Genomic DNA, 23,362 nt, shown 5'->3' on the forward strand with positions numbered 1-23,362 from the left:
ACCTTCATCTTAATCACAGAAATTCTCCCCAAGGAAAGCAGTTGTACTTTATCCCATCTTAACATATCTTTTTAAGCTTCATTCCATGTCTTAACATAATTATTTTGAAATAACATACAGTTCATATTTGTCATAGTGATACCCAAATATTTTACCTTCTTCTCAATCTTAAAACTGCTTTATTCCTCAGTTCTGTATGATCTTGTGTTTTCATATTTTTGTTAACATCTTGGTCTTCTGTTTATTAACTTTAAAACCTGCTAGTGCACCAAATTCTTTTAATGTACCCATTAATAATTAAATCACCTTTAAAGGATCATCCAGAACCAACACCAAAACATCTGCAAAGCTCTTAACTTACAAGGCTCTTTTTTAATCTTTACACCCGCAATCCTCTCATCTTGTCTTATGTCTCTATTCAATATTTCAAGAACTAAAATAAACAGGAGAGGGAACAATGGGCAGCCTTGTCTTGTTCCTTTTTGTATCTCACATGGTTTGGTTAGATCTCCATTAACATTTGTCTGTGAATTTTACCCATTTTATAAAATTATCTCCAAAATTCATATCTTCCAAAACTTTAAACAAAAAAGTCCAGATCAAATTGTCAAAAGCCTTCTCTGCATCTAAAAAGATAAATGCAGCTTGTTTTTCATTATGTTGCTCCAAATATTCCAAAATGTCCAACACATTTCTAACATTATCCTTCAACTGTCTTTTAGGTAAAAACCCACATTGATCCTCATGAATAAATTCTTACAAAATTATTTCCATTCTTTCAGCTAAAATCATTGTAAACAACTTATAATAATTATTCAATAATGATACTGGTCTGTAGTTTCTTGTTAAAGTCAAATCTTATCAAATTCTTTCTCTCCCCATTCCAATAAACCAGATTATCTAACTCTCTTTCCAACTCTCTTTCTATAACTTCTTACTCTCTAAAATTTCCACTTCATCATTGATTTGTTTTATCTCTCTAGATACTTGCTTTGTAGAACTTTCCATCTCTTTAACTTCTTTCATCTCCTCTTTAATCTTTGCAAGTCTGTCATCCATTCTTTTTTCAAAAGCTTGTATCTTATTGCCCATTTTTCAAATAATTTCTGAAGCAAATCTGGTGTCACTGTTTTCTCTGCAGGCTACCCTAATGATCCCCTCCTGCCCTCTCCTGCCAATTTTCTAGTAGTTGCCATTATATATTATAATCCAAACGTGAAAGTATCTCAAACAAGCAAAAGGAAAAGGCAAGCTTGCCCCCTTTTTTCTTATCCCCTTCTTTTATCTTTCTGTGGCTTTAACATTTTCATCTCTAATGGCTCTTTGTAACTTCAAGCGACATCACAAACCACATCACCATAGCAGCAAAAGTCACAGTCTAGTTCATTACCTTATCTTTGTTATGTAGTGTCCACCAATTATATGCATTCTTTAACAACAAACAAAAAGCATTCCCACAAAGGTCTGGTCTCTTGAACTAGCTTGCACTAGATTAGTTTGTTTATGCCAAAGCACGTTCGTCAAAAATAAAAATAAGAAAAAGAAATAAAATAGGAAAGTAATTGTCCCCTTTATCCATTTTAAAAACTTTCTTAAAACTTCTCTTTGTTAAGCTTTTGGCAAAAAAATTCTTGAATCTTTAAATCCTTAAAGTCTCTCTTAAATCCTTTATTTTTGTGATCCCGAAAGAAGGTTTAACTCACTGAAAGGAATCTTATTTTTGTGCAAAGGAAATCTCTCTATAACTGTAGATTAATTATTTCCCAAAGTGGTTAAGAAATGAGGATGGCAGGGTTTATTGTCTGTATAGGCTACACCACAGTTGTGGGCGTAGATGGAATCCCAAGACTCCCGGCTGTTCAGCTCCTGAGCTGACTACAAAAACTTTCATTTCTGTAGTTTACTCACAAGGAGCCTCCATTTGGAGTACAAGTGGATTATCTCACAATCTCTCTGATCCAGAGGGATTTTGCAGGCCAGCATCTGCCTTCCGGCCTGTCTTCTTGGCCGTGGTGTCTCTCTGCTCCTTCAGAGATGTCAGCCTGCCATAATTCCTCACCAGAAGCCTCATTAATTGCATACAATTCTTAAATGATTAGGTCATAGTTTTTTGAGACTGCAAAGAAAAATGGAACCCTTATCTGGGATAGTGCTTAAGGTGTTGAAATAGCATATGTGAAAACCTGAGATTGAATCTTTATTTAACCATGAAGCTCACTGGGTATCTTTGGGTCAGTTATATTTTATAATAAAACCTAGTTCACAGGCCTGTTAAGGGAATAAAATGTTAAGGTATCAGCCAGGCTGAGAGTTTTGAAGAAATAGTGAAATGTACATGTAATAAAACAAAATCAACCCATGCTTATACAGCTCTCTGTGAGATGGGTGGATATATAAATATGATGTAATAAATAACTGTTATAAAAAAGGAAAAAAATATTTATGGTGGTAGTGGTAGTGGGGAGAATCCAGGCCAAACTGGCCCCCTTACAGTGCCCATTTTGAAACGGCTATAAATTTGGATTTAAGATCAAATCAAGCTTCCTGCATCCTCAAATTCATGTGCAAATAAATGGCATGGTCTGAAATGAGTTGTCAGTCAAGCAAAGAATAATCAGCAGCCTGGAAAACATATATTTTGAAAGGAAAACAAGTGAATGCAGTGTGTATGGGCCTGTGACTTAACAAAGCTGTGTTGCTCTGAGCCAATAGCAAAAGCTTAATTAACCGTGCATATTTTAGTTACCCCAAACACGAACTAATTTCCTTGGTATAAAATGACTATCAGAGGGGGGTTGAGGTACAAATAGTAAGAATGGTCGCTTTATGACTCTCTCCCTAAGGCATAGCCTTATTAATTGAATGAAGTCTTTAATGGGCTTATGGCACTTGACAGCTCTTTCCTTTCTAATGAATGACCCTTCAAGAAATGTAACTTTGGCTGTGAGCTAAATCTGGCATTGCTAGACTGTTGATGCTGTCTAGATAACTAGATTAAAAATATACTTACCATTGAGGGCCATATGAAGCTCTGCTTCAGAGGTAATTCAATCTTCAAATTGAATCTTCAGCTCATATTGTCAAATAGGTTTGGTGCATAGAATCAAATCAGGTGCCTCTGAATTAATCCAGACATTTGTTGGACTTCTATGCATGTACAGCCTTTTGTAGAATCAAATCAAATTATCAAATTTCTTTGATGATTCAAATCAATTTGTCAAACAAATTACAAAATTGAATCAGATTTTGACCAGCCACCCTACTAATCTCTAGAGCAAGCAACTTGGTATCTTCCATATGTTTCAGATGACAGTGTTCATAATTCCCAGCCAGACATGGTCTGGCAAGGGTTGATGAAGGCTGAGGCAATGATTCATCAGTAGGATGCCTACTGCATGCCACAAACCTCTGGCTACATTCACAATCTTTAGCTCTAACACTTTGCCTCTCAGGAGGCTGATCTGCCTTTACACAAGAAAAGTTCCAAGCTGACCATTCAAATTTGCTACAAGTAAATAAATTCAATACACATTGGCTTGTCTCCTCTGATGCCATAAAAAGAGTTGCCTAAAGCAGCTTATAATTTCAATTCAACAAAATCTGCATTCTGAATTCTGAATTCTGAGAGCAACATAGGTGAAATGATCCCTGTTGGTAGGGAGGCCCCCCAGAACATCTATTGGGCCACTGTGAGGAGTATTCAGGCTATCTGGTGGATAAAGCCACTCAGACTTGCTCCACCTTGGATTCTGACTGGGCAGGTCACCAGGCACACCAGGCATAGTCTGGTGGTGTGATCTGGGATGAGTTTGAGCCAGTGACTCCTGAGGAAGTGGACAGGGCTTTCTGTGCTGTCAGCTTGGCCACCTGTTTACTGGATCAGGGTCCCTCCTGGGTCATGAAAATGGCCAGGGAGGTACCCCACAGTTGCGTTCTTGCTGTAGTGTTGGTCTTTTTGATGGAGGGGGTGGTGCCCCAAGACTTGAAAAAGGAGGTGGTGCATCCCTTCCTCAAGATGCCATTTTGGACCCAGTGGTCTTCAATAACTATTGACAGGTGTCCAACTTTTCCTTTCTGGGTAAGGCTGTTGAGAAGGTGGAAAGCCTGCAGTTGATGAAGCCCTTGGAGGAAATTGATTATCTAGAACTATTTCAGTCAGGTTTCAGCCTGGGGTTTAGTATTGAGACAGCTTTGGTTGCACTTATAGATGACCTGTGGTGGAGCTGGGATGGCAGTGGTGCATACATCCTTGTGCTCCTTGATCTCTCAGTGGCTTTCAGTATCACCAACCACAGTATCCTTCTGAGCCAACTCTGTAGGATGGATATTGGGGCACCATCCTGGTGTAGAACTCCAGGGCTGGTTCCAGTTGGTGTTAGTTAGTAGGGGGAGATCGTTCCTTGTGTTATGCCTCAGGGTTTTACCTTGTCTCCCCTCCTTTTTAACAACTACATGAAACTGATGGGTGAAGTCATCTGCTAGTCTGGGATTCAGTATCATCAGTATGCTGATGATACACAATTATAACTTTCAAATCAAGGCTGGCAAAGTGAGGCTGTTGAGGTTCTGTCCCAGTCTCAGCCTTTCCAGGTAGACCAGACAGGAAACAAGACCAGATGAGCTAATTCTACTTTATTGTAAGGCTATATTAACAGAATCTTGCAAGTCTGAAAGTACAGATCTCCTGCTGTCTCTTTTATGGCCTGATAAGTTAGGGAGGATCCTTTCTGAGTTTCTTTCTCTGCCTGTTATGCAGCTGCGGGCTATGCCTTCTCTTATCTGATTGTTCCCCAAGCAGCATCTCTTCCCCCCATCTCCCAAGGTCATTCCTGTTGAGGTTTTCCTACTAACGATTAAGACTGCTATTATACCTAATCATTTTGGCCAGGTGAAGAGGTTGTATTTGATTGACTCCTTTCACGTGCTTCATGCAAATTTCCTGGGGGGAGGAGGACCTGCCCGGACTTGTTTCTTACTTCCTTTTTTTTCTCTCTGCCGGCAATGTAGCCAAGCAAGGCTTGCTCCAAAGGGGAGCTAAGTCCTTTAAATATGTTTTGCTTTCGTTTTTGCTTTCTATAAATAAATTATTTTTATAGAAATGCTTGGTGTGTGACTTTTTTGACCTCTCCTGGGCTAAAGGCTTTCCCAGCATCTGCCAACAATTCCCACATACCAATACACCCAGTGCCTGGAGGCTGTGTAGGCTTGGATGGGGAGGAATAGTCTCTGACTCAGTCCTACCAAGACCAAGTAGCTGTTGGTATTTGGAGTGCCCAGATCTGGGGATATTCCATCTCTGACCTTGGATGGAGTGGCACTTTCCATTTAAGGGTAGTGCACAATTTGGGGGTCTTCCTGGACTCACAGTTCCTGCTTGATGAGCAGGTGGCAGCTGTGGCCAGGAAGGCCTTTGCCCAGCTTCATCTGATGCACCAGTTGTGCCCTTTCCTGGATCAAGAGGCCTTTTAGGCTGTCACTAATCTCCTGGTCACCTCATAGCTTGACTACTGCAATGTGTTGTCTACTATGAAGACCGCCCAGAAGCTTCAAGTGGTCCAGAATGCAGCAGCATGGGCATTAATGAGCATGCCTCAGTATGCCCATGTAACACCTATGCTTTGTGAGCTGCACTGGTTGCCAGTTTGCTTCTGGCTGCAATTCAAGGTGCTGGTCACTAACTATAAAGCCCTACATGGTATAGGTCCTGGTTACTTGAGGGATTGCCTGTCTCCCATAGTATATGCCCAGCCAGTCTGATCTGGCAGAGTTCGCATGCTCTGGGTTCCTTTGATTAAACACTGCCATTTATCAGGACCCTAGAAGTATGCCTTCTCTGTAGCAGCGCCTGCCCTCTGGAATGAGATTCTCTTGAAAACTCGAATGGCTCCCACCCTACTGGTATTTTGAAGAGCCATGAAGATATGGCTCTTCTCCCAGGCCTTTCGAGAGGATGACTGATGCCCAGTTTTTTCTTTTTGTTCTCATTCAGGTTTGTTTTCTCTGCCATCTTTGTTTCTTTTATTGGGTGGTTTTTGTGTTGTTTGTGTGGTTTCTTTGTTTTTAAACATTTGTAACAATTTGTAAACCACCCAGAGTCACTGGGAGTTGGGTGGCATATACATTTAATAAATTATTATATTTTTTAGAAAAGGCAAAGATTCAAAACTTGAGAAGCAAAGAGGAAGAAGAGCATTCTAAAGTTTTCTATAGATAAACAAGAGAATGTTAGAATGCTGTTAAGACACAGTGCAACATATGCTGGTGCATGCTTGCTAAATATTTAGATTTGTCAAGGTAAGAATAGTTTATGTGGGAAATGGGAAAGAACTATAGGTGTGGAATAATATGATGGGCTGTGATGCATTTGTGACATAACACAGATCTTCAAACTGAGGTGCATATCTATGTGTGAATGCATGTCAGAATAAAGATGCAGAAACCAATCTATTTCCAGTGTATGCTACTGAATTTTAGGATTTTTAAAACCTTTTCTGAAAATAAATACATTTGATGCAATTGAAGTAGAGATATGCAGCTTAGTGCTTCAAGATATTTTAGACTTCAGTTCCCATCAGTTATCCTATCACCATAGCCAATGGCAAGTAGTTGTAAGAGCTGAAATCTAAAGTAGTGAGAGGCATCAGCAGCAGTGTCCATAACAAGCTTTGATAACATCATCACACAAATGCTGCAATTCTGTACATGCATCACAACATCTGATTCAAGTACATAAGTGCATAATTTGCATCATGATGTCTCCAAATCCACTCTTCAATTTTACATCATCATGACTTGCTGCAGATGCCATTGTCCAAACTATTTTCAATTGGCAAAGTAGCACTAAATGTTATAATTGAATGAGCTGAGGTTCTGATCTATAACTCTTCTGTCCTTCCAAAAGAAAACAAAAGAACAGCAGGCTTCCCCCGAACCCTTTTTGAACCTATGGTGCAAATTAACACATTTGGCTATTGGTCTGTTGGTAATTGTGTTGAAGATGCCTTTGAAATATTCTAGGCTCTTTAATATTCATTTAAAGCTAAGAAATAAGTCTTCAAATAGTAGCCATGTAGCTATACTTATCTATTATTTTTTAAAATGTTATTTCAATAGCAAACATTCCCTTTTATTTTTTAAGATTTTCTGTCCACCCCCATATAGCAGGCCCCATGTATTCTGGCCATAAGACCTCATGTTTTTATTATCTGTTTCCCTCATTAGGTTTTGATCGCTATTTCTCTAGTAGGACACTGGACAATAATCGACGGAACATTTGGTTTGCTGAATTTTGGGAGGATAACTTTCACTGCAAGCTAAGCCGCCATGCTCTCAAGAAAGGAAGTGCTCTCAAAAAGTGTACAAGTAAGAAATTCTAAATGTGGGTTTATTTGGGAGTGTGGACCTTTGGTTTGTGAGTGGCAGAGAATGGGAAAGACAGAGCAATCTGACTGGGATGTCATTGGCTCCATTCCAGTGTTGTAACCTAAAAGAACATCATTATCTAATGGAGCTGTGGCCATTGATTTGGTCTTTCTTAGACCTAGCAGGCAGTCCCCACTTTCAGGGTTCACTGTTTCAGTCAGAGATACTAGTTGCTTTGCATGCATTGGGTATATGAGTTGAATTCTCTGAGGTAACTGTCAGAACATACTGTCATATTTTTCATAATGCCAAGTTAATTGTGTGGATTTTATATTAGTAGAGTGAATGGTGTGGTGCTGGTGGATAAGCTCTGAAGGTCAAGTGATAGTCTGAAGCAGGTAGGCTGGGATGATGGTGTATTTGCTGGTGAAGCATAATAGAGAAGTGATTGAGCTATGAATCAGGGTAGTCCTTTCTGGTCTGACCTCAATAGGTAAGTGACTTTCTATCATTCTTAGTCTCCTAGTTTCATGCAGTATTGTGCTCATGTGCATGCTATAAAGCAGGGTAACTTAGTCAGTTTGGTGCCCTTCAAATGTGTTACTCTTCCATAATTTCCACCCAGCACAGCAAAAAACGTACAATATCATTCTGAGTCAGTATGACTGTAAGAATCATAACAGTAATGTGGCTAAGACACTCTTTAAATATTTGCTAATACTAAATGCATCCTTGCTGTGAAGGATGAGACTGAGACTGTTTTTTTAACAGGAGGGAAAAGGGCAGATCTGGAGTAGCTGGCAGATGATCTTATGGGGTAGGAAAGAGTGATTTGTATTAGTGGAATCAAGGACAGAGGTAGAAGAAGAGACTTGTCAGAGAATGTGCCTATGTGGGCTTTCTCTTCCATTTCTGCCAGTCTTCCTAGCCTGATATCCTCAGATGTGTTGGGACCAGAACTTTAAAAATTCTCTGATAGGAATTGGTTGAGAATCCCAGTAGTTGGAGACCCAACACATCTGGAAGACGCAAAGTGGGAGATGGTAGTTCTTGAGGGATGTAAGATTATGTTCTATTAGACAAGACTAAAGATCATAAATCCTGTATGATATTTTAATGCTCTTCAGTGTTTATGTTAATGCGGCCCTCAGATTTTTAAAGCTGCTTTGTTTTGTTTTTGTCCCTGTGTTCCTTGCTTTTATGAGAACGTCTTAATTATCATTTTTAATTATACATTTTCTGAGCACCTGGTAAGCAGAGCATATATTTGTATAAATTAAATCAATCAATCAAGCCCATAAGCATCGATAGACTCATCTGGGAGTGGGCCAGTAGATTAAGAACAACATTTTAGGATATGATTCCTTGAATTCAAGAGTAGGAGGCATTGCTCACAAATAAGTATGCTTGCTGAAGGCCCTGATAGAACCCAGGAGGAATTAGTGTATGAAGCAACCAAATGCCTACTATCTTTGTAGTTATTAAATAAAAACAAACCCACATTAATTCAGCTGGCTACATGGTTCATTCTCAGCTTCCTTGGGCACCTTTTGCTATCTTCTTCTTTGGTCTGCTTTTACTCTACATGGACATTAGTTTTCCTTTTCATTGTTTGCCATCATCTTTCCTCTTCACACTACACAAGTTCTTTCTTCATTTGCTCATAAGTTTCCATTATGACATTGCAACCCCAATTCCATTGTTCTCAGCTACTCTTTTCCCAGCAATTCTCTCTCAGCAGCTTGGTTCATGAGGGGGAGATAATGCATTGTAAAGCTGTGCCACCATTGTTTGAAAGTGGCTTATGGATTAGAGTGGAATGGAGTTCCTGAAAATAAAAAGGGGATGAGAAAGTACCCCTCTTAAGTTCATGAGTAGAGTTAATCCTGACAGGAGAGAGGAGATACACGTCCCATGGGCGAATGAATGTATTTGTTCATCCTCCCTCTGTTGCCAGAGCTGATGGAAATTCTGTCTCTGATGTGAAGTGACTGAAACCTTAGTGCTGGGCACCTTTTGCCTCAAGCAACAATTAAAATATTTCATTCCATAAAAATATCTAGCCGCATGGGAAGCACAATGCAGAATTGTTGTTAAAAGGAAGGAAGGAAAGAAACAAACCCCAGAGAAATCAGCTGCCATGTAAATGATAACAAATCTTCAAGCTGGTGTTACAGAAAGTGACTAGGACCGCTTCTTTATCTCTGTGTTGTCACATTTATTCACCCTCCTTGCCAGACACTGTCCCTCTGCGGAATTGATGAGTGCCACAGTAGATCAGAGGACAGAACAGAAAGACCCAGAGGGACAGGTAAAACTAATCTTGACCATTGCTTCTACTACCTCCTCTCTTGATCCACCCAGGATAGATTCAGATGTCAGAGTAGCTGCTTAAATGCCAAATCTGCACATCTTGTAAGGGTATAGAGAAGACAGTTCAGGGCCAGACACTTAAAGGATAGGAGATCCTTCATGCCCAATTTCATCTTCATTGTAAGCCAGTTATAAACAAAACCAACATATGATATTATGGTAGGAATATTTTATCCAGTCCTCTTATGGCCTCATAGAGCCTACTCCAATCCTTACACCTTCTTCCCATATGTTTTCCAGTGCTTTCCTCAAAACACAGAAATTCTGTGACAGCTCATTGTATATATCCTGAATAAGTCCTCCCCTCCTCTTGTGTAGTTTTGTTTATTATTTGATTATACCAGTGTTTCTCAACCTTGGGAACTATAAGATGGATGGACTTCAACTTCCAGAATTCCATGGCCGGCATGGAATTCCATGGATTATACCTCTGCTTATCCAAAGACAATTCCCAAACTTTTTGGTACTTCTTGTGTCTGGAAGTTTAGACTATGTAAGAATCAACAGCTGGTCATGTATGTAAAGAAAAATTGGACACAGTTATGTTGTGGACTTTCCAGGAGTACTTAGTAACTTTTTTGCTGCGGGGAAAATTCTGTTCTTTTACAGCATTGCTTCTTTATCAAGGTCTAACCCCATTAATGGATATTTGTTCCTTCTCACATGCTTTGCTCAGCATTTTGACTGCTTCTTCCCTTTTTTTTCCCTCTTGTAGATATAATTTAAACAATTTCTGAGGCTTAAAAAAAATTAAGCCTATTAGTTTCTCTCTTAAACCATTGCTCTGGTTTTGCTGGAAGAGTTAACTTGTCAGTGCACCTCTAGGAAAAGGAAGTATTGATTTATATATTTGGTGGCACTTATGGATGTTCTCTGGCGGGAGCAGGATGGGGGCAGTGCATCCATCCTGGTTCTTCTTGACCTCTCAGTGGCTTTCGATACCATTGACCATGGTATCCTTTTGGGGCAACTCAGGGAGTTGGGGGTGGGTGGCGTAGTTTTGCGCTGGTTCACCTCCTTCCTCCAGGGCTGGTCCCAATCGGTGATGATAGGGAGCAAGAGATCCGGCCCACGGCCCCTCCTTTGTGGGATGCCACAGGGCTCGGTACTCTCTCCACTCCTTTTTAACATCTACATGAAACCACTGGGTGAGATCATCCGTCACCATGGGATGAGGTATCATCAATATGCATCTCCACCCTGGGTGAAGTAAGTGATGCTGTGACCACCCTCTCTTGGTGCCTGGGGTCTTTAGGGTCCTGGATGGGAACAACAGGCTTTGGCTGAACCCTGGTAAGACAGAGTGGCTGTGGGTTAATGGCTCCTCTGGATCCAGGAATTTGCCATCTTTAGTTCTGGATGGGGTCGCACTGCCCCAGACAGACCCGGTGTGGAATCTGGGGGTCCTCCTGGACTCACGACTCCTGCTCAAAGAGCAGGTGGCAGTCATGGCCAGGAGGGCCTTTGCTCAACTTCATGTTGTGTGCCAGCTATGCCCTTTTCTGGATCAAGAGGCCCTTCGAATGGTCACTCATGCCCTGGTCATCTCCCATATAGACTATTGTAATGTGCTGTATATGGGGCTACCATTGAAGAGTATCTGGAAGCTACAGCTGGTCCAGAATGTGGCCATGAGGGCAATTCTAGGTACCCCAAGATCAGCACATGTAACACCTTTGCTGCACAAGCTGCATTGGGTCCCAGTTTGCTTCCAGGTCCAATTCAAGGTGTTGGTTATTATCTTTAAATCCCTACATGGCATGGGTCCAGGCTACCCAAGGGACCATCTCATCCCCATTACTGTACATCGACCCATTCCACCCAGTCATGCAGAGAGGGTATGTTACCAACCCTGTCTGTAAGAGAATTCCGTCTGGCATGGTCCCGGAAGCGGGCCCTCTCTGCAGGAGCTCACACCCTCTGGAACATTCTTCTCTTGGGGATGAGGCAAGCCCCCTCTCAAAAAACTGAAGACCTGGTTTTGCCATCTCACCTGTGGGCAGAAAGGGGAATAGTCATTCCTGGGGATGGCTGGCACCCTAGAATGGCCCCTATATATTCACAGACTGAAGTAGAACCTCACTGCCATCTGGATTTTATTGCACTTTATATTTTCATCTTCTATTCATATCTATATTTAATGATATGAATCATTATTATGGATTATTTATAGTTTGTATTGAATTTTAAACTTACTTCTATTGTAAACTGCCCAGAGTGTCTCCTTAGGGAGGAGATGGGTGGTGGTAAATTTGACAAATAAATAAAATAAATAAATATCCCACCTTTATTTGTACAACTCAAGGTAGCAAATATAATGTTCCCTCCTCCTATTTTTCCCTACAACAATGATCCTATGAGCTGGGTTGGGCTAAGAGACAGCAATTCATCCAAAGCCACCCAGCTGGCTTCCATGCCTCAGGGAGGATTAGAACTTACTGTCTCTCAATTTCTAGTCCGGCACCTTAACCATTACAATAAACTGGCTCTTAAAAAGATGGTTTTGGCTATTCCAATAAATAACCAATTAGTAATTGCAGAGCGAATTTCTCTAGAATTAGGGAGACCTGTTTAAACTCAAACTTGATGCCATTTGAAACTTTGTTTTGTATTTTTCTATCAAAAGGAATAAATGGAATCACATAGTAGCCCCGCTGTTTCACCTATGGAATTCTGCATACATACCTCAATAGAATATAAATGGAAGAATTCAAAGTAGGGGTATTTTGCTGTGTGTTTGAACTGTTACAGAATGAACTGAACTGAAATACGTTAGATGCCATTCTGCCTGTAAATGTCCACTCCATCTCTTCTATTAAGGATTAGAAGGCACAATTAGAGAAAGGAGGGCAGGACAGAAATATGCAAAATTTCTGATGAATATTGGAGAGTCCTAGTAGGCTGTCCATGGAGAAGATACAGAGCATGCCTATCGGACAGAGAAATTTGTACTGGATTACAAGCGTATCTCAGCCTGTTTTTTGGAGGCTAGCTGGCTCTCATTACTTTCTGTTTGTCATTTTTTAAAACAAACATGGGAGGCTAGTGTAGGAGCCACAACATCAATGGGGTAACAAGAGGATGTAACATTTTTTTGCAATGTTGTTCTAAGTTCCTGTCTCTGGATCTTGTGGGTGAAAGTGTGATGGTTAACTTCATGTTAATGCTCTCTTCCATCTTCACATGACAAGGCCGACATGACAAGGGAGAACAGTTTTAACTCCAAACAAATCCAAGGCTACTTTGGGTTAAACTAACCCTTTCTTTTTCTGCTGCTGACTGGGTTTCATCCTGCCCATAACCCAGTCAATCGTATTGTGTAAACAGCATCACTGATTGAAATATTCATGCTTCTACATTTATGGAGAATTAGGACTCTGTAACAGTAATTTTCTGTTTTTTGTTATATGGTAATAGGTATGCCCAAATACCCCAATATATAAAATATTTAAGGCCAGGGGAGTTCCAAATTTGAGTGACTTCTTACCAAAGAGCCTGCTGGTAGACCTCTCCTAATCTGAGGGTATTGGCTGCATGTGCATCTGATAGGAGCAACAGGCAGCAACAGACTACTGTTTTAAATTTCCCTCAATACCTCATCATCAGTCTAGGGTGTTGTACAATATGTTAAATTATGGCTCATTGACCCTGTTGCTTGCTGGGAAGGGGGTGAAGTGGGCTGGCTTTAGCAGAGGGTGCTGGTACTAGGGCTATACATCTCTGAAGCATCAGTGAATACTGCATTCACTGAATTTACACAGATTTGAAAAGAAAGTGAGGATAGCGGAATGATAGAGCTATACATGCTAGCTGTAGAAATGTTAACACTTTATTGCCCTTTCCTGTCTTTTAATAACTATGAAGATCAGGTGTGTGTTTCTTAACCACTGGCCCAGACTTGCTGTCATTATGTGGTTATACGTATTTTTGGATTTTTCCAGCTAGAACTGACTGGGAGGGATTACAGTGATAAACCAAGTGTATAGGGAATCTATCTTTTTGACAGCCATGTGGTTCAGCTGATGGTTGCAGGTGACATGTTTACTGAAAGATGGAAGAGATTTACTGCCTGCCACCCATGGGGGAAAGACAGATAAAGGTGTCTGGGCTTTCAGGCAGTGGAGACGTGGTGGAATTGTAGGTTGTGTATTGCCAGTTAAATGAATTTCTCTCCCTTTTTTGAGGTTTTGTGGAAGGCAACAGAACTTTTGCTATCTACTACAATTCCAAGTCACTCATTGTGATGCCTAAATGGTCATGGGCCATATGATATGTTTGGATTTAGAGTATCTCCTGGTTTCCATCATTGCTATGCACTTAATTCTATCCTCTAGGCGGGGTACCAAATGTTGATCCCGTGATGTTGAGCCTTTAATGCTCTAAAACAAGAATAGGGAAGCTGGTCCTCCAGATATTGCTGAACTGCAACTCCCAGCAGCCCCAGCATGGTCAGTGGTGATGGATGTTGTTGAAGTGCAATCATTGAAGTTTGTAACAGCTGGAGAGCCATAACTTCCTTACATCTGCTGTGGAATCTCAAACTATTCGGATGCTGTATTCAAGGTACAATTTGTTCATCAGTTTAATCTTCTGACATTTCTTTGAAAGAAGCAAGATCAGCAACAACGCTGCAGAATTTTCAGCATTCTAGTCAGTCAGCCATGCTCCATTCCATTCCCACTCAATTTTCCATTTTTGTCTCCTCAACTGTCAGTTTTACATAGTCACTGAGTGTACTCCAGCCAAATGATAAAAACACACAGTAATTATAGAAAGACTTGTGACTTCAAGGGTGAGTTCAGACAGGACAAGTCAGTAGTAAAATAATGTATAAGACTGGGTTTTAATTTACTATCTGCTAATGTATCTTGGTGTGAAAGCCCCATTAGTATATAATTTCCCATAAGCTACAAGGCCCAGAGTTTCACAGTCTCAAAGCATGTGTTTCCAATTGTACTGCTGAGGTTAAGGTAGGTATATATTGATCTTTCTATTTCTCCTTGTCTGATTTCTTGATATTTCCAAAGGGCCTATAGAAGTGGGGAAGTAGATCTTCACACTGAAACACTTCACTTTGAAATGACAGCATTTGCAAATGCAGTGACGTATTTGGCTCTTCTTCAAATACATTGCAGTGCTTGCAAAAATAAAGAGAGACTGAGCTTTCCAATGCAATATAATTCACCACATAATTCACTTTATCTAACTTGCTCTAAGTCTAACTTAGAGGCCAAGGCCAGCTGTACATTTTGAAATGCCAGATCCAGAGAGATCCTACTTCCTTGCTGTTCCCTTTATGAGGTAGGACTGCATCAGGTGTTTCTGGGGAGTTGCCATCTAGATGTGCTAGATTTACTATTTTGGGGAATCTGGAAATCATTGCCTAGCCTATCTGAAGGGGAACAGGTTGGGGAAACTGGCCCATATCACATCAGTTACAAGGAAGTATCATTGAAACAACTTGTTTAAACAACAGTTTATTACTGGATAGCTACTTAAAAATGACAGTTTTTGGAACAGCGTATGTGTATATGTATGTCTTTTAGAAAATAACAAGCTAATCACAACACATTTTAAAAATCCCTTTCTACCCCTTTTCAGCTTATTTAAGTGGTTTATATAAAACATGTATCACCTGTCCAAACCTTGCTGACTTAAAAGGAAAAGAAAAAGCACTGTCTGCAACCATAAGCTGAGATGGACCTTGTTAGAGCTTGGATAGAAAACCACCAGGGAAACCAGGACCGTTAACTAGATTGCGAAATTTTAAAAAGTCCCAGATGAAGATAGTATTGTACTGTTGCCAAGAAAACTGTACGGAAGTCTTTGTGTAGTTATAAGGAGTCAAGCTCAACTAGGGGGAGTCTTCATTATCTATATAATATTTAAGTGGGCACTCAGAAGCCCAGCCAAACTTCCGAAAGTCAAAATAGATTTTTTTTAAATAGTTCAGAATTAATCATGGAAGGTATTGCAGATTCAATAAATAAAGAGCAAATACTCAAGTACTTTGGAAGTAAAAGAGAAAGATGGAAGCTTCTTTTGTGGAGGAAGAAATTGATAGGGCAAAAAACCCTCAGAAATTCTCTAAGTAGGATATGCAAATCCTATGGAAGCCACTGCCTGTCTACAGGAGGGTTCAACTTGGTAGTCCTCTCAGGTAGTTGTATCTGTCTTTAACATGTCAGGATGATACATACGTGTAATACAGCCCAGCCTGTTTCTAAAGACCCCTGAAACTGCTGCACTGTTCCATGTCTTCATAAAACTTGCCTAGTTAGTGATGGTTCTTTCCTAGGTAACTTCAAAGGATTTGCTTTTTTTTCCCCAGAGTGAAATTAGATGTGGAGCACAGTGTCAGATTCAGTACAATCGTCCATTACTTACAGGAATTGAGGAAGGAAATGTCTATGCTTCCCCCCCCCCCCCGCCCTTTTTGGAGGCAAACAAAGAGACTGTGTCAGCCCAAAGAAAGGGCAATTATGAAATTTTCCCATCTTTACAAAGAATGACTAGAGGTCATCTTGGGTATCTGTCAAGGGTGCATCAAGAAAGACTGGCATCTTACAGACCAGCTAAAATGTAGGAACATCATAGAGAAAGGAAGGAAAATCAGAGTCTCTGGGCTGTCTGAGTACTCTGATGCTTTTGAGGCCAGCCATGTTCTTTTGCTTCCTGAGGGAATATCAGACCAAGCAGAGTGAGAGGGAAGACCTTCAAGAATAATGGCAGTGAGATGCCATCGTTGTAGTGACTTGCTTAACAAAAGCCCTGGATAATCTGAACTTCTGGGTGGCACAGGCCTATGTGAACCAAAGGAAGCTGCACCATGAAATGAAGATGCTGCAGATCCATGCTGTTCAGGCTGCCAAGCAAAAAGGCCAATGGTAGAAAACTTCAGTCAGGCTCTGAAGGGAAATGGTGATGGGGAGAATTGGGCAGGTAGCATTGAGATGAATATCCTGACCCTTGCCACTGCCCTGGAATATATTTATAATGGGCAGCTGCAGCTTTCCACCTCCTGATACAGATGCCTAGCTTTCAATCCTGGTAACCAGAATTGCTTGGATTCGTTCTGTCATTCTGTGTTGCCAGCTGAACATAATAGAAAGGCAAATTCATTGCTTCCAAGGCCTTCCTAAGCTTCTGTAGGTTTTCTTTTGCAGCTGTGAATGAGCTCTTCCCCCCTCTCCCCTGCCCACTTGGATGGTGTAAGAGGTGCTGATAGGCTTTTGGCTTTTACTTAGTATGTGTGGGTGGATTCTAGCTGTGAGGAATCATGAAAGAGACTGGCATGGGACAACATGCACACCAGAATAAAATGAAGAGAGCTTTTTCATACCAATTGGACTGGTCTGTGCTGCAAAATTTTCACCAGGTGACTCTGGATCTGTGGAGAAATTTATGTCTAATGTAAATGGATTTGTACATTAGATTTTATCATGGTGGAATCCATGCATCCAATGTTTCCAATCTGTCATATGTATCCAGTTCCTTTACTGAGAAGTCCACAGCATTCTCTCCTTTATTTGTTATGAGACCAGGTCAGAGAGCAACTGATTTTTACCCTGATTTCAATCTGAGGAATTGAAAGTACTGCACAAACAATGTTCTTTTTCTTTGTCTATCTACATATTCATCTCTTATTGGGAATCAGGGTTAAATGGATCTAGATCAGCCTTCCTCAATCTGCTGACTTCCAGGTGTCTTTGGTTTCAACTTCATGGCATGGGGCCAGGTTGCTTGCGGAACTGTTTCTCCCTAGTTGTATCTACCATTCAGCGCCATGTCCTGTCTGTTAGGGAGGGTCATCTTGTGGGTCCCCGAAGGAGAACCATTTCTGTTGTGGTGCCTGCCCATTGGAATCTCATTTCTCCAGAAATCAGGCTGGCCCACACCCTACTGGCTTTCTGTAAGACCCTAAAAACCTGCCTTTGTTGCTGAGCCTGGAGCCCAGGGCATGTCATCGAGCCCATATATTGGCTGTGTTGATTGTGTTGTTGGTTTTATCCCAGCTCCTATATTTGTTATTTATTGTTTTTATCTTTTATCTTTTTTATTTTCTGTTAGCCACCCAGAGTCATATGCATGAGATGGGCAGCCATATAAATTGAATACAAAAGGTGAGACAGAAGAAACTTGTCTGCCTCCATTACATATTAGTAGAGAATCTAAGATGTAAAGGCAAACTCATCTCCTTTTCTTGTAAGTACCATTGAACATTATTGGTTGGAAACAAGAGTAGGAGTCAGTCTGTTGCTGTTATTCTCTTGCTTTGTATTCTTTTTTGTGGCCTCCAGCTGAGCATTGTAGAAACTGGGGGTTGGATTAAATGGATCATTAATGTGATCCATCATGATTTTTCTTATAACTGATCTGCCATTTCCCTATGCTTGTGCATTTTCCTGGTTCCCCCCCCCCTTAATTGCTAATTTTTATATCTAGAAACTTCTTCAATTTTAATTTTATTCATAAGAGATAATAAACGCACTCAGTCATTTTAAACTCACATCATCAGTTTCTTTCTGCTTTCCTTCTTTCCAACTAAGAATAGTGATCCCAGTTCTTGAATAATGTACTTACATGGTAAGTGTGTTATGACCTAACATTCATGAACTGGAAAACTTCTTAATTATGGAAATACTTGGGCACTAGCCTCTCCTAGAAATTCACCATACTGCAAAGCAATCCATAGGCATCATTACCAGTTTTTCATCTTAATAATAATATAGCATTAATTGAGCATATTTTAAGGCTTTTGTTTTTACATAGGTGAAATTCAGCAGTCTGAGGAGTGTTGTTAAATTATCTGAATTTATCAGCAAATAAATTATGTCTGCATTTCTCTGAGGAAACCTGCTTAGTAAACCGAAGTGGGGGGCAGAGGGGGAATCACTTTTTATTATGGCATAGTTTGAAAAAAAATAATGTAGACAGATGGAGCTTGTTGATTTTATTTTCTGGAGCACTGTGGAAAAACTTCCTCCAGCATCAATCTGACCAGAATCCAGACCTTTGGTGTTTCCCTGAGGCACTGTGAGTTAAATCTCCTAGCAAACGTCTGCCTAAAGGTTAGTTCCAAGTTCACATTTATTCCTCCAGAAGGTGACACTTAGAATAGGATGTCATAGAACTGTTTATCTTCCCTACTAATTCTTCCTTTCCTCGATTGCTCTCCATCTTCTTGACAGCATCACCACCCATCCTGTCAATCAGGCACAAAGCCAATTTGATGTCTCCCACTTATTTTAATTTATATTCAGTCCATTGCCAAATTATGCTATTCCTCTCTACTCAGCACTGTGAAAGCCATCCCTGGCCTCAACTAGAACAGAACAAAAACAAAAACAAAAACAAAAACAAAAACAAAAACAAAAACAAAAACAAAAACAAAAACAAAAACAAAAACAAAAACAAAAACCTAGCTTATGCTTCTTCACTACTGTAGTCTTCTAATCATTCTCTCGTTGTACTTCTGCATAGAACTCTGCCACCAAAATTATTTAATTTACTGATTGTATAATCTTAGACTGGACAGTTTGTGGAGTCTCCAAAATGTTGCTAAACTATAATTTCCAGCAACACCAGCTAGCAGGGCCATTAATAAACAATGGTGAGAGTTGGACTTCAATAACTTTTAGAGGGTAGCATGCTTCCCGTCCTTTATATAGACCATGATATTCCTCTGTAAGTTGATTTACTACCTTCTCCTGTATCTAGCACAGTCTCCTGGTTCTTAGCTTTAAAACTGTGCCCCTCCTTCTTTTCCTCTCTGTCAGATCTTATCACAGCTTTACCAGTGTAACAAAAGTGTCAGTACTGTTTTTCCTATAACCACTTCTACTATTACTATCACAGCTACTATTATCATTTCTATCCCTCTTTGAGGTCATGACAGATATTTAAAATAAAAATGTTAAAAGTAAAGCAATTGAAAAGACAAGTTATAATTAAAAAAGCATCAGATAAATATCATACATAGAAAGTGGGCAATAAAGCCATTAAAATCTTAGAAGAACATAAGAATCCTTAGAACCACTTTAAAAGTTGCAAGGAAAGTGTCCAGTTAGAATTCTCTTTCCATTCTTCCTTGCTGCAGCTTTTGCCTGGAATTTCCTCATAAGATGGTGAGACTTCTCTGTTCATGTGATATCTGGGCTGCAAAAACTTGGCCTACCACTAGAGGACAGCATAGATGCTATAGTTTGCTGAGTCTCTTTGCTGCCATCTGTGTTCAGCTAGAGTTCTGCAGCTCATATATGGTAAGCTGCCTGAGTCCCTGCTCAAAGCCAGCCAGCTCCCATGGAGCCTATGACCCAACTCCTTTTTCGTAATCCCAAATGCAATAGAGTTTGTAACTAGTCCCTCCGATTTTATGCTGTGTTTGTCTCCCCTTCTATGTTATTTCCTACATTTTCAAAATTTAAATTGCTAACTTCTAGGAAAAAGAAAACTAGAAGCTTTTGATGTGTTTATATTTCCCTATAAATTACCCCACAGTGTGATAATGATAAATAATACAGTGTAATAATGCTAGCAATGTGAAAATCAGGAACTTCCCATTCCAAATTGGCTCTCAGTAGCAACATTTCACTGGCTGATACCCTAAGGCCTCGGGAGGCAACAGTATAGGTTCATTCTCAGCAATAAAATCATCAACTGAAGACCTGACCAAGAATTTGTAGGGAAACTCCATCTTCTCTCATTAGCATTGATGCTGGACTCTCATGTGCCTTTTAGTCTTATTAATGGGCCTTTTCTTGACCAATGGGATGAATATTCAGCATTGTTGACCTCTTTCATGGGCTGTTGCTTCCAGCATTGATTTCCGATAGCCTTTTTGACATGCAACATAACACAGTATGAGTAAGATAGTGTGACAAATTGAGGTTTATGCAACAGGAGGGGAAAATTATGTTTCTTTACAATAGGGGTATAGTAAATCATTTAGTCCAGCATTGCCTACCTCAGCTGGCAGTAGTTTTCTAATGACTCTGAAGAAAATTTTTCCCAGCCTTAATGCCTAACATTTTTTGCACTAGACATTCTGAGATCTGGAACTTCTGCCTATGTTCTGTCCTCAAGTTACTAAACTTCCATGAGTTAAATTGGGATGTGCGACTCAATATGATTTTTTTCTGCTTAAGTAACCTTATTAATAGCGTAGTAGTCCTGTCTGAAGGATCTATGTACTTTTTAAAACCCCAATTTATTTGGGATTTAAAAAGTACGTAGATGATTTTGCAATATTTCTAACATGTTTCCCCAATTTATAGCTATTGCTAAAAATGGCCAGAGAAACATTTTTTTCAAATGCAAATTACCTTTCTTTCATTCTGTGAATTAATTTCCCTAATGCTAGATGCTTCATACAAATTCTCCTGTGTAAGCTCTTTTTCAAACATGCAACTATCACTGTTTGCACACCACGTCTACCAGCATACTTTCTTTTCAGATGCGTGAGAGATGGATTTTTGGAAAGAGAAGGATGAACGCTAGCTAAATTTTACTTGGTACTAGTATTCTTGCTGTTGCAAGGCCTTGTGGGAGCAAATCATCCAAATGCTTTAACAGAATCTTTGGTATTCTTTTACATCTGTATACTAAATAAATAAAGTCATAAGTGTAAGAGAGAGAAATACCAGAGTAAAGGAGCTAGATAAACATTTCTGGGTTTAATCAACATGCAGATAATAATTCTGTAAAGTGTGGGTTGCAGACTTTAGCCATGATGGTGGCATGTGGTACCAGATGAGGCCCATAAATGAATATTTTATACATTGATTGAAATAATATTTATATATTGATTTAAACATTAATATCCTACCTTTGCAGTACTTTCTCCAAGGCAGCTTACATGTGAAATTCAAATAGGGGGGGCGGTGGGGGGGTGAGAGAACCTAATTAACAAAGACTAAGTATGTACAAATTAGAATAACATAATAAAATCCAGGGCAGCAGCTAAACTGAAAAGCCACTGAAAAAGAAGCACAAATGTTTAATTTTAGACCTAGGTGAAGCTATCTCAAGGGTTTCTCTTTTAGATGTCCATGTCTATTATTTCATTTGTGAAACAGAATTAATATTCTTTCCACTCTGCTTCTTATCTTCCATGCCTTACAGCTGTGTCTATGTTTCAGATATGGTCAAAACTCCAAGAGGATAGTTTAGTTGCATGTGTGTGTATGTGCATATATGTATATGTATATGTATGTGCATATGAGGTTTCCCATTTAAGTCATAACATCAAAGTGACCATGTAAGTAAAATGACATTTGTTTCTCTCTTCCTGTAATATATTTCTTTGGGGAATAAGGTCATTGTTGGGAAAAGGAATAATATATATTTAAAGTAAAAATAATCAAATTAGCATCTGTATATACATATTTCCAGATGCCTAGCCTTCAGAAAGGATACTGTGGTAAGCAACATCAGCCCCAGTAGGCTAAATCATACCCATATTGGTGTTGACTCTGGAATTGTCTGCTTCTGCTGACACCGTCTGTTGCTCTCTGGGAAATTATTTTGGAGGATCAGGTTCCTGGATTTTTGCTCCATGGTCTTTCTCTAGCTCTGTCCAGAAGCTTTAGTTCTGGCACATAGATGTTATTGCCAGATAAACATATTTGGGGAATGTCTGACACACAAGGTGGCTAGCAAAAATACTGGATGGAACATTGGTATTCTTATCCAGTTGTCCTCATATATCCAGCCAATATCACTCATCTATCCTGATAAACAGATAATCTATCTATTTGCAATAGAAGGTTGGTCTTTGCAGGTGGAAAGGCAAATACTTACAGTTGTCTGAAAGCTACAAATTTAAGAGTCTATAGGCAGTTAGCAGTTGAAATCAATAAACAAAGGGAGATCTAGATTTATCTCTCCTCTCACCTACTGGAGGAAATGGACTGGCCTTTCAAACCATTATTGCCTCATGGGGTGTATTCATAACTGAGCTTAGTCTGGCCATGGTGAAGCATTGTGCTGAGCACACAGCTAGGCCAAGGGCAGATTGTGGTGTATGGATACTTTCCCAGTCAGAGAAACCACATTCTACATGGTATGGCTTGGTGAGGCTGCTTTGTCTGCTTGGCCCGAATGAGGTTCTAATATGTGCATTGTGATCTCAGGTAGGCCTTGCCAAAGGCCTAAATACATACATATACACAAAAAAACATCAACTGATGTATTGCTTTCTCTTATGAGTTCTGAACCATTAGGAAACCTGCCCAAAAGCTGCATGCTGTTATTGCAATCGCAGCCATTTTGTGACAAAACACTTAACTGAGACCGGAGGTTAGGTTCACTCACTGGAGACATTGCTATGAGTTGGGACCTGTTTCCTAAAGATAAGGTGCATTGATTCATGAACCAAACCTTCACCAACCATACTTGGAGATCCTAGCTGAAGATCTAATGTAACACTATGCATCTGTTGGATGATTCAAGGAAAAAATCTCATAACTGTAAGTACATGAAATTACCCTCCCGCCCCCAAAAAAGAACCTCGGCAGTTTGTTTCAAGGCAGATGGGGTAGGGAGAACTCATGTATTTTAATAAGCTGCATGGGTGAAATATTTTAAAGTACATCCACGTGGAAGATGAGTAGGGAAGGAAAGATAC

The 23,362-nt window shown here is 39.9% G+C and overlaps 1 protein-coding gene across 1 annotated transcript in view; it reads left to right on the forward strand.

Annotated features, from left to right (window-relative positions):
• The window catches only part of GRM4 (glutamate metabotropic receptor 4), a 315,173-nt gene that overhangs the window by 232,250 nt on the left and 59,561 nt on the right, over positions 1-23,362 (forward strand). The window contains exon 5 of the mRNA XM_063297631.1: positions 7,222-7,362. Coding sequence (XP_063153701.1) covers positions 7,222-7,362 — 141 coding nt within the window. The remainder of the gene's footprint in view (positions 1-7,221; positions 7,363-23,362) is intronic.

Source organism: Candoia aspera, chromosome 3, assembly GCF_035149785.1.
Source record: "Candoia aspera isolate rCanAsp1 chromosome 3, rCanAsp1.hap2, whole genome shotgun sequence".
Classification (NCBI taxonomy): domain Eukaryota; kingdom Metazoa; phylum Chordata; class Lepidosauria; order Squamata; family Boidae; genus Candoia; species Candoia aspera.